General features: G+C 38.5%; 1 protein-coding gene across 1 annotated transcript; it reads right to left on the bottom strand.

The window, feature by feature from the left end:
• Nucleotides 1-244: 244 nt before the first annotated feature.
• Nucleotides 245-1,939, bottom strand: LOC128219511 (uncharacterized). Its single transcript, XM_052927321.1, has one exon. The coding sequence runs from the start codon at nucleotides 1,937-1,939 to the stop codon at nucleotides 245-247; it is 1,695 nt and encodes a 564-aa protein (XP_052783281.1).
• Between the last annotated feature and the right edge of the window lie 10,589 nt (nucleotides 1,940-12,528).

Below are 12,528 nucleotides of genomic sequence, written 5' to 3'. Positions count from 1 at the left end.
TAACGTTGAAAAATGTGAATTGCAGTGATTATTTTTCCCCGTGAGAATGTAACGTAATTTGATAAACTTTTTACGCAATTTGGTTTGTTAAAGAGTGTGGAGTCCGGAAAAAAATAAAAAATGTTTGATCTATTACTTGCCTGCTCATAACATAGCATTTCCCTCTTTGGCCAATTCAGTTCATCTTTCCCACTGAAGTTTATTGCCATTGTCGTTTAGCTCGATTGTGACTAAAACTAAATACTTAGGATAGGGAGGGAAAGAAGGGGGAGGGGGAAGGCGAATGAAAGAGGGAGAGCGAGAGGGAGAATGAGATAGAGAGTTTGTTCGTGCTCTTTGTGCTTTTCGCCTTTCTTATCGGTATTTCCATTGCTTTCCGTGCGTTTCGGAAGGGAGGTAGGGATAGGGGAATGAAAAGGGGAGAGGGAGGTGGAAGTGAAAAGAAAGATGGAGAGGGAGGGAGGTGGATGTGGAATGAACGAGGGAGAGGGAGGGAGGGGGAAGTGGAATGAAAGATGGGGTGGGAGGGAGGTGGAAGTGGATGAAAATGGAGAGAGGGAGGGAGGTGTATGTGGAATGAAAGAGGGAGAGAGAGAGGGAGGGTGAAGTGGAATGAACGAGGGAGAGGGAGGGAGGGGGAAGTGGATTGAAATAGGAAGAGGGAGGGAGGTGGAATGAAAGAGGGAGGAAGGTGGAAGTGGAATGAAAAAGGGTGAGGGATGGAGGGGGAAGTGGAATGAAAAAGGAAGAGGGAGGGAGGGGGAATGAAAGAGGGAGAGAGAGATGGAGTGGAAGTGGAGTGAAAAAGGGTGAGGGGGGAGTGGAATGAAAGAGGGAGAGGGAGGGAGGGGGAAGTGGAATGAAAGAGGAAGAGGGAGGGAGGTGGAATGAAAGAGGGAGGGAGTTGGAAGTGAAATGATACAGGGAGAAGGAGGGAGGTGATATGCAAGAGGGGGAAGTGGAATGAAAGAGGGGGAGGGAGGGAGGTGGAAGTGGAATGAAGGAGGGAGATGGAGGGAGGCGGAGGGGAACGAAAGAGATTGAAAGAGGGAGGTGGTATGAAAGAGGAAGAGGGAGAGGGAGGGAAGTGGAATGAAAGAGGGAGAGGGAGGGTGGTGGTATGAAAGAGGAAGAGGGAGAGGGAGGGAGGGAGGGAGGGGGAGTAGAATGAAAAAGGGGGAGGGGGAATTTTAATGAAAAAGCGAGAGGGAGGGGAAGGCATGGAGGTTGAAGTGGAAATGTAGGAGGGAGAGGGAGGGAGGCGGGGAGGGGAGGGGGATGAAAGAGGGAGACGGAGGCTGGTGGTATGAAAGAGGAAGAGGGAGAGGGAGAGGGAGGGAGGGAGGGGGGTGGAATGAATGAGGGAGGAAGGGGAATTGTAATTAAAAAGCGAGAGGGAGAGGAAGGGAGGGAGGTTGAAGTGGAATGTAGAGAGAGAGGGAGGGAGGGAGGCGGGGAGGGGAATGAAAGAGGGTGAAAGAGGAAGGTGGTATGAAAGAGGAAGAGGGAGGGGAGTGGAATGAAAGAGGGAGAGGGAGGGTGGTGTTATGAAAGAGGAAGAGAGAGAGGGAAGGAGGGGGAGTGGAATGAAGGAGGGAGGGAGGGGAACTGTAATGAAAAAGCGAGAGGGAGAGGAAGGGAGGGAGGTTGAAGTGGAATGTAGGAGGGAGAGGGAGGGAGGCGGGGAGGGGAATGAAAGAGGGAGAAGGAATGTGGTGGTATGAAAGAGGAAGAGGGAGGGGGGAATGAAAGGAGGAGATGAAGGGAGGGGGAAGTGGAATGAGTGTGGGAGTGGAAGAGGGGGAGAGGCAGGGAAATGAAAGAGGGAGCGGGAGAGAGTGGTGGGGAAGGAAAGAAGGAGAGGCAGAGAAGGGGGTCCGTGCTCGTTGTGCTTTTCGCCATTCTTTTCGGTGTTTCCATTGCCTATCTTGCTTTTCATCCAGCTTTTTGGTTAATTCCGGTGTTTAGTCATACCGTATTATATATATTCATCTGTGTATACAGGCATATACAAAATAACACAAATTACGCCTTTATCGGTAGATGGGTTTTAAATACAACACTAGATTGAAACTTTGGTTTGTTGCATAGGAATATATGTCAAAATTTCTTCATATGAGGGAAGATTGTTGTCTCAAATGAGTTAAGCTTCTCCACGCAAATTTTGAAAATATATTTAAAAATCAGATATACTTTAAGCAGCAATTATTCGGTTTTTTAAAACATGTTCCAAATATAACACATTGTACCAAAGGGCAATTTAATAGGAATGATCACGATTATGTTAGAAATGAAATGTTGAATATTGACCAACTCATCGGCGCTATTACAATTCAGGCCCCAATTTCCCGAAACTTCTTAAGCTTAACAGGCTTAAGAACCTTATTTCAATTAGCCAAAATACATGCTTACAATCGATTTTGATGAATGAAAAATGGTTAATTGTGATTATGATAATGATATATCCTATATAACGTCTAAAATCTCTTAAAGAAGTAAATATAACGCATATTATAGAAACAAAAAAATAGTGAGCTTAGCTTAATCCTTTTATAAGGGACTTAAGAAGGTTCGAGAAATTTGGGCCAGGAGATTAGTAAAACTGATGTCCCGTTACAAGTCCTGTGACTATGCTGTAGCGGACGTTGTCATAGACGCGAATGATTTAATTCACTATATTTATTACTATCTTTAATTATATATATGACAATTGTTTACCCTAATTCTTAGTCGGAGCTATTGTTCCTATATTCAAGAAGGGGGATAAATCTTACCCTTCTAATACAGAGGTATTACATTAGTTAATGTTACTTTTGAAAAAATATTTTAATTTTGGGAAATTGAGTAAATAGTTGGTGTGAACTGAATACTACGTTAAGTTATACTGAATACTACGTTGCCGGCTTGGTTTTCGTGATAATCATTATACAGTTGATGCCAATTTTCTTCAACATTATTTTATCCAAAATGTATTAAACAACAAGTCAAAGCTTTGGTGTGTATTTATTGATTACCACTGAGCTTTTGATACGGTAAATAAAGATGTGGTATGGATTCAGATAATCCAAACAGGAATAAGCCGGAAAATAACTGATGTATTGATAATGACGTACAGGCATATACAGGTGTTAAACTTTGCTCTACTGGCGAATTGGAGTTTTCTCAATTTTCTCAATTTGAAATTTTTAATTTTCAAACATTTACTTTTAAGGATTTAGAACTTTTATCAATATATGTGAATTCATTCGCTGATGATATTGTATTATTTACCACAGATCCAGCGAGCTTACAATCCCAGATGGATGCTATTTACCGGGTTTTGTTATTCTGTTATATGGGGATTAAAATCAATGTAAATAAAACTAAGATTTGTCCTTTTGAAAAAACGGAAGCAAGCTATAAATGTATAATTTTATACCAACAATGAGTTGGTGAATATAGTAGATAACTTTAATTATCTTGGTTATTTATTATAACTTTCATTTTACCGGCAGTATGTCACTTGCAGTAAAAATGCTAAATAATCAAGCTCTAAATGCCTACCATATACTTTTGTCTTTCTTTGACAAAGTTTTTCTTAATCTCAAAACCAAATAGTCTTTGTTTGACGCTATAGTCGTTCCAATGTTATTGTACGGGGGTACATAACTTTAAGGAAGTTGGCAAGCTACATTTTAGATATCTGAAATATATTTTAGGTGTAAAGCAAAAAAACTTTTAACTTTTAAATATCGGTTGAAAATATGAAAAATGTAAACTCACCAGTTAATATCGTATAGAATGATTTAGATGTTATTGTAAATAATTCTTCTTGGGCAAAGAGAATAAATGCTATTACTTATCAGAAAGCTTTTGTTTTGAAAATTATCTTGTACAAACTAAAAATGATAGATTAAAATGTATGACCTGTTTAAGATTATCAGCACATAACCTTGAAATTTAAACTGGTAGATATTATGGTACTGCTAGGTTGAAAGAATATTTAAATGTTGTTCTTCAAACATGATAGAAGATGAGTATCATTTTATGTTATGTTGTACACTCTGTAATAGATTGAGACAAACATGCTTAGGTAACACCTCCTTGCCTACTTTTAATATAAGTCTGTATGACTATGCAAATCAACTACAAGCAGTAAATTACTAAAAATGTTAACTTTATCAAAATTGCAATGAAATTAAGAAAATCGACCCTGGAATTTTCACTGGTTTTAAATATACTGTAATAATTAAGTATAAATGATTTATAACTCTTATAATTGTTGGGGGGGGGCGTTTTTTTATATTTTGCTCTCTACTTTACTTTTTTATGTTTGTATATGTGTTATACTATCACCAAAGCCATGTGTTTAATGGTCATAGGCATTTGTATGCCGATACAGCCAAAAATCTTTGAAGTTGAAGTTGTTGATATTTTTACATATACTATTTCCTTATACAGTTTATTGATACATGACCATGCGATTTGGGTCCCATCAAAGTATAAGACCATAAATGTTTTTTGTATTAACGATTATGAAATCAACCAAGTTATTGCTTATTTAGAAAATAGAAATATCACATGCGTGCGTATAAATGAAAAGAAAAAAGTATGTTACAAAGCAATAAAGAACTGCTTATACCCATCGATATAAAGATTTGGAAAATTGTCATATATCCACAGCAATGCATTTGAAAATTGCCTTGTAAGCAATAACAATATTATCCTTACATTACCGCAGGATTTAAGTGAAGTCTATAAAGATTTTGCAAAGATAGTTTGTAGAATGCAAAACGAATCTGAGGGCAAGCCCGCACGTTTAACACAAACTTTTGGCAAGCCTAGAATCAATGTTGTTTAGTGAAAATCGCAGATAGGTGATCGCTCATGCTTTTGCAAAGTGTACTTTTTGTGTATGCCGAAATAAATTGTGGCAAATCATCATCAAACAATAAGTTGACATCACTAAAACATAATTGGACTTTAATGAAAGCCTATAGGAAAGACATTCGTACCAAAACAAGGCGACGACTAATCAAGCCGGCAACACGCTGCAGCCATGCTTTCTACAACCTTTCCCAAACATATGGTATTTAGACAAGAGGGTAATGCAGACTCAAGCTGGTAAGTATGTTGCAAGTTAACGCATACTGTAGGTAAGAACGCATGATCAAGCATATGAAACAAACAAGCAGGCCTGCATCACACTAACACAAACTTAAATTGAATTGTTATAAGAGTGCTTTTTCGAAATTCGAAATGCTACTAACGCACGACCGTATGTTTAAAGGCAGTTTTAAAAAGAAGCGCCAATTATCGCTAAATATGAATGGTGTTCGTGATAAACTTAAATTTAGAGGCAGATATTGTCAATATAGATTATTTTTTGTCAATTGGGGGACATTCATGCTAGTTTTTGACTTTGTTTGACGTATTCAAACAATAAATATTGTTAGAAGTTATGTTATCATTAATGTACATAATTATACCATAGTTAGAGAGCGGACATTGTCAATTCTCAATGGTCATAAGTCTGGATTCATTGCGACTTTCTTGCTAGTGTAACGTGCCGGCTTTATGTTCAATCAGTGTCGTAGAGCTTATATGAATCGCTCTTATATATATTTCCTTCAAACAATAATTGGCAAGTTAAAACATAATCAACCAAATACTCGGGGTTCAAAGATTACTCATTGGTTTAAAAACAAGAGGCCCAAGAGGGCCTATGCTCTACTGGCATGGCTATTGTGGCCTTTTTCAGTCCAGAGCATGTATGTATGGGTAATAGGCAACACATATATAGTTCACGTTTTGTGTTTGAGTAAGCTGAAAACGTTGCGCGTTCAACATCTAAGGACAAAAAGTGTTGTTAGCAGATTAGTTGCATGAACTATTGTAATATGTGCCAAGTAAAGGTCATCTGAGGAAAACAAATGCTTTCAAAACTGTACTCATGGTCAAAATTTCACTGATGTAACTTTAAAATTAAGAAAAAAGGTCAAAATGTCATAGTCAAGGTCATCCGAGGACAACATTGATATTTGTTTACACACGGTACAAATTTTAATATATTGCTGTAGCTTCAAAAATAAGAAAGTAGGTCAAGAAGTAACAAACAAGGTCATCAAAGTACAAAATAAATATTTGTTAACAAAACAGTACACATGGTTCAAATTTCATTGCTGGGGCTTCACAAATAAGAAAGTAGGTCAAAAGATCACAGTTAAGGTCGTCTGAGGACAACATTAATGCTCGTTTGCACAACTGTACACATGGTCCAAATTCCATTGTTGTAGCTTCAAAGATAAGGAAGTCGGTCAAAATGTCACAGTTAAGGTCATCCGAAGACAACATTAATGCTGGTTTGCAAAACTGTACGTACAACATAGTCCAAATTTCATTGCAGTAGCTTTAAAAATAAAAAGTAGGTCAAAATGTCAAAGTCGAGGTCATCCGAGGACAACATTAATGCTTGTTTGCAAAATTGTACATCTGGTCCAAAATTCATTGTTGTAGCTTTAAAAATAAAAAAAGGAGGTCAAAAGGGGTGGGGCCAGCTTTGGCCCCAGGGGAATAATTTCAACTGTTTTGCTAGGTCATCATATGATGCCACACCACAAATCTCAAAGGTATGAGTCTTGTGGTTTAAAACAAGAAGATTTTGAAAATATTTCTTAAATAAGTCTCTAGGAAACTTGTGACCCCCGGGGCAGGGCCAGTTTTGACCCCAGGGGCATAATTTGAACAACCATGGTCGCGGACAACTAAATTATCCCTTATTCAAAATAGCAAGGGTCTGCCTAGCTGTTTCAGACAAAAAATGTTTTATACATTTCCCAATTTAAGTATACCAAACCTGTAAACCCGGGGGCGTGGCAGGTAATGTCCCCAGGGGCATAATTTGGCCAATAGAGCTCAAAATGGCCTTTGGCCAATAGAGCTAAAAATCAACCAACCCCTTAAAACTGTAATGTCAAAAAGGGAGAATATGATACAAAACCAACTACACAACCAAAAAACAAGTTGTCTCCCTTTAATTCTTAACATGGCTTTACATGTAGACTTCACTGAAAATAGCATTTTTTAATACTTTCAAGGGCCATAATCTAGGCATGCATGTACGGATCTGGCTGGTTTTCGAAAGGAACCGAGCTCTGATTGATATTTAAATACTGTACAAGTTTCATCGAGATAAAATCAAAACTGAAGACTGTATCGTGTTCACAAGCAATTGTTTACCGACGCACTGACGCACAGACGCACGGACGAACGGATGCACATACTACGTACACATTACCATCGCATAAGCCTTTGGCCAGAAGAGCTAAAAACCTTCAAGCTTTTTAATAATGAATGGCCGTCTTTAACGGGCGCTTGTATATTGGCGATGCAAATAACCCGAACATTTGCCAGTACACAGATCGCAATGCTCTGTGACTACCGAAGATAACAAGTCTTTGGCTCCTGGAGTTCCAAGCAACCAGCTCTGTTCACCAGACTAGATCGAAAAGCTCGATGTTTCTGAATACTTGAACTAGAACACTATGAAACCCCAAGACATGCCAAGTCTCTTCTGTAATTATTTCCCACAGTATCTCTTAGGCGTACTCACCTGAACTTTTGCCAGCACACATATCGCAATGCCCTGTGGCCACAGAAGATGTCTGTTATGAGGCTTACTAGAGTTTCTAGCCACCAGCTCTGTTCACCAGTCTAGATCGCAATGATCTATGTGTCTGGCTACTTGAACTGGAACGCTAGATAACATTAAAACCTGTACCTGCTATATTCACACTTTGAATAGTCAAAATCTTAAAACTACCTCGAAGACATCCAATGGCAATGCCAAATCAGCTGCCATCTCGGTCCATGCATATTTCATTCAATAATCCAAATAATCCTGAAAACATGGCACTAAGTGGGGTGGGGGAATCATGTTTGACAAAAACATATTGTTAAAAAATAATGTTCTAATGATCTTACCATTGAAAAAGATATTAAATAAGTCCTCTAACATGGGCGTCTGTTTGTCGTGAAACATATGAATCCTACCCCTCCAGTTCGTTCGTGCCTATCAAATCATTGCTGACAAGTTCTGTCATCATAAAGGAAAATGGTCAGCTGATAATTAACATACATGTATATACTCTCGGGGCCACCGTTCATCAGCACTTTCAGTGCTTTGATATCAAAATGCAATCGTGACAGTTTGTTGTCAATTTACCACTTAATACAATTTCAAGTTCTTTACTAAGTGCATTACTTATAACAAAAGGATCTTTGTGTGAGAAAAGCATAGCACTACCATCTGCATATTTCACCTATGCGCATACTCATATCATTGGCATAGCGTAAAAAGCAACGGTCCGAGTATGCTTCTTTGAGATAGCTCTATTTTCACTAATACCCTTTATGAAAACAACTCCCAGTTAATAAATAGTGTTTAACATGATTCCTTCAATTATTATTGTTGCTAATAAATTACTTATGCGAAATAAATAAGATAGAAATGTAAAAATAACCCTAGAAAAACTCTGCCATACATTTAACTTTGTGTTCATGCAAATGGCAAATTTAGAACAAAGGGCGTTAATTGTGCAAATATGTGGTTACACTTCACTATATCTTCCAATGTTCATTTTTCAATTCAGATAGAAAAAATATATTGACTCTTATTATTACAATCATCCTTACACTTTAAAATTTGATCAGCTTATGAATAGTACAAATAAATTAACATTGTTAAGGTTATCTTTATTCTGTAAAAAAATAATGTTTTTGTCTAGATAGTTTTTATGCCGGTGTTCCTTGTTTACATGATATAATTTTATAATCATACTAATATGTCTTATTCTCCATCTTTGAACTTTGAAAAAAAAGAATCTTGTATATTCCACTTGACCCATTATTGTTATCATTATTATTTTGTTTTAAACGTGTTTAAATATTAATATTGTTTATTGTATTGCATTGTTTTGTCAGATGCTCGAAATGAGCCTTGACCAATAAAACTATCAAACTTTCAAACTAGCCTTGTTATCGATATTGTCCAAAGATATATTGCGATCTTATAATGACTAAAACGTGGTATACAGATAGAACGCAAATCTGGCTTCTTCTTATTTTTGATATATATACATAGCAATTTTCTATAAAATTGCTATACACATAATGTAAAATTTGCCTAGTTGGGAATGGTTTCATATGTTCACTGTCTCTATCATTTCTGAAGCAGAGAGTATTACAAAGTATACCCTGACGTCAATATTGAGACGTATGTCAAAATCTTAGCGTGCAATCAACCCTTTTGTCAATTGTGTGTAAAATGCCATAAAACTTTAACGAAAAAAGAAAACCACTTAACACACGTAAAGTTCTTGTGCTTGAACTATATTCGCTAAGTATCGCGAAAATTAAATAGTTAACACGAAACAATTTGCGAACGCTATCAGGTTAGCAAACGGCAGAAATACCAGGGTGTGTATACCACGTGATAAGTTACGTCATATATGCCACGTCGGAAGGCAACATTTTGCTGAAAATAAAGACTTAAATCAAAGATACTTTTTTCTTTTACTGCACAATTTAAACACACACACACACACACACACACACACACACACACACAAACAAAGGGCAGTCTACGCCCCTTACGGAGCCCCGCCTTCGGTCTTTTACCTGAGTTTTATTGAGAGTTTATTTTCTTAAAACACTTCAACAAACCTTTTCACAAAACAGCCGACTGACTGAGCGCTGTCAAAACATTAGTTTGGAAAAAGGTATGTCGAAGAGTTCGATGAAATTTATTACCTTATCAAACTCCGGTAAGAATAAAACGAAGGTATGGCTCTTTAAGCGGCATAGTTTGCCCTTTGTTTCATTTAAAATGGTGTAGTAGAAGAACAATTATCTTTGATTTAACTCTTCATTTTAAGCAAAATGTTGCCTTCTGACGTAGCATTTATGACGTAATTTATCACGTGGTATACACATAATGTAAGTGGTTTACATGAAACAATTCGCGAACGTAATTTTACGGCAGTAATATGTCACCATAGCTACCAGTACACGGGAATTAATTGCAGACATTTTCAGGAAACGGATAATAAAGTTATTTGAGATAGTATATAATTTTCCGTAAATATCTTTGTTTTCTTTGGTATAGTATAATAAATATATCAAACTCTATTCCTCTTATCAACCACATAAATTCGTTAACGTTCCATAAAATATGTTGTTGCATATGGGGTGGTATTCAAGACTAGTCTTAATTAGATATAAAACGATGCAGCTAGTCGGATTGCTCGATATAGATAACGGACGTATACGCGAATGGAGTCAGTGATGTAAACCATAAGATTGACATAAGTTGCTAATTTAATACTACCCTAAAGTATGCTTTGATGAAGAGGTTTCGGTAAGGAACCATTTATTCATCAATAATTGGATACCGTTCACATACTTCTGTACATAGAGCAAGAATATTTTATGTTGATTGTTTTGACACTACATATGATGATATTAATGTATGTACTGCTTATGCACGAGTCAATTGTAACCACGGCCCCTCCAGGTCCGGGGAATAGCGGGGACTTTGACTTTCGGTCCAGCCAAGCCCGGGTAAAACCCCGCCCTGCGGGGACGAAATGATGGTAAAATCCCCGCCAAATGCCACCGCACCCCAGAGACCCTAAGTCAGGCACATTCCCCGCTATATTTGGCGCGAATACAAAATCACCGCATTCACCCGGCACTGCGGGGCCACCGGGAAGGTAAAAACACGGCCCATTTCCCCGGCTATCCCCGGTATACCTGACTGGTGCGTTACAGTGACTGCTAGTTTTAAAGTCATTATCGAAAGTGGGGAACTCTTGTATCAAGAAGAACGACCCATTTTAGGCTGTAATACCGCAAATCGAAATCAGGTATAGTCATTCGGAACACCTCGGTCATTTTTTATCGACAGATCTACTTTTTGACACGACATGTTAAAAAAAACATAATGCGACAGGGTTACAAAATGGGACGTATGGTGTTATGCAGTTTAAAACAGCGCGAATTAAACTACCAAAATTTATTCAAATACGTTCATAAGTTTGCAATGTTAAAGTGGATTTTGAAAGCAAGCCGAAGAATCTTAAGTTCATCTTCGCTAGGAACCGAGGGGAATAGATAAGTATACACAATCTCGCAGAAAATGGAAATGTGTTGACTAAAAGACTAGGCCTAACGTTACCTATTACAAATAGTCATCATTTCCTCAGCCAATATCAGGTTTATTTTAATTAACTTTGTAATAGCAATACACTCCATGGCACAACACACAGAGCTCTGTTGCGCAACGCAGAGTCTCAGCTCATGGCACAACACACAGAGCTATGTTGTGCAACGCAGAGTCTCAGCTCATGGCACAACGCACAGAGCTCTGTTGTGCAACGCAGAGTCTCAGCTCATGGCACAACGCACAGAGCTCTGTTGCGCAACGCAGAGTCTCAGCTCATGGCGCAACGCACAGAGCTCTGTTGCGCAACGCAGAGTCTCAGCTCATGGCGCAACGCACAGAGTTCTGTTGCGCAACGCAGAGTCTCAGCTCATGGCACAACGCACAGAGCTCGGTTGCGCAACGCAGAGTCTCAGCTCATGGCACAACGCATAGAGCTCTATTGTGCAAGGCAGAGTCTCGGCTCATGGCACAACACACAGAGCTCTGTTGTGCAACGCATAGAGCTTCATGGCACAACACACAGAGCACTGTTATGCAACGCAGAGTCTCAGCTCATGGCACAACACACAGAGCTATGTTGTGCAACGCATAGAGCTTCATGGCACAACACACAGAGCTCTGTTGTGCACGGCAGAGTCTCAGCTCATGGTACAACACACAGAGCTATGTTGTGCAACGCATAGAGCTTCATGGCACAACACACAGAGGTCTGTTGCGCAACGCAGAGTCTCAGCTCATAGCACAACGCAAAGAGCTCCATGGCACAACACACAGAACACTGTTGTGCAACGCAGAGTCTCAGCTCATGGCGGAACGCATAGAGCTCCATGGCGCAACGCATATAGCTCCATGACGCAACGCATAGAGCTCCATGGCGCAACGCATAGAGCTTCTTGGGTTGTGCTATGTTTCAAGAGCTCTATGTGGCGATACAATGTATTGGTCATCTTAGCACGAGATTAAAACAACACCATTTGGAGAATGGGCTACGAAAAAAGGGAGCGATGGTGCATAAAATAATAAATAGCGGATGAACTGCAAGAGCTCATATTTAATAAGCTCATTAGATACCAGAAGCCTTGACTAAAACTTTATTTCCTCACTTTAAAACTTCTTACTTACTAAGTCTTAACTAGTTATTTCTCGACGTATTCTAGTCCCTAGCCTTAATTGATCTATAATTACATGGAAACGAACTTACAAAATAATTTTAAATGCTTGTCTTCCAGTCAAAAACATTTAATAAATTATTTATTTGTAAATTGTGCAACTATTTTTTATGTATTTCCTTGAACTGGATAAATATGTAAAGAATAAGAGCTAGA

This window comes from Mya arenaria, chromosome 15 (genome assembly GCF_026914265.1).
Source record: "Mya arenaria isolate MELC-2E11 chromosome 15, ASM2691426v1".
Lineage (NCBI taxonomy): Eukaryota > Metazoa > Mollusca > Bivalvia > Myida > Myidae > Mya > Mya arenaria.
The sequence above is the reverse complement of the archived record's forward strand: the minus strand, read 5'-3'. Positions and strand labels throughout refer to the sequence as shown.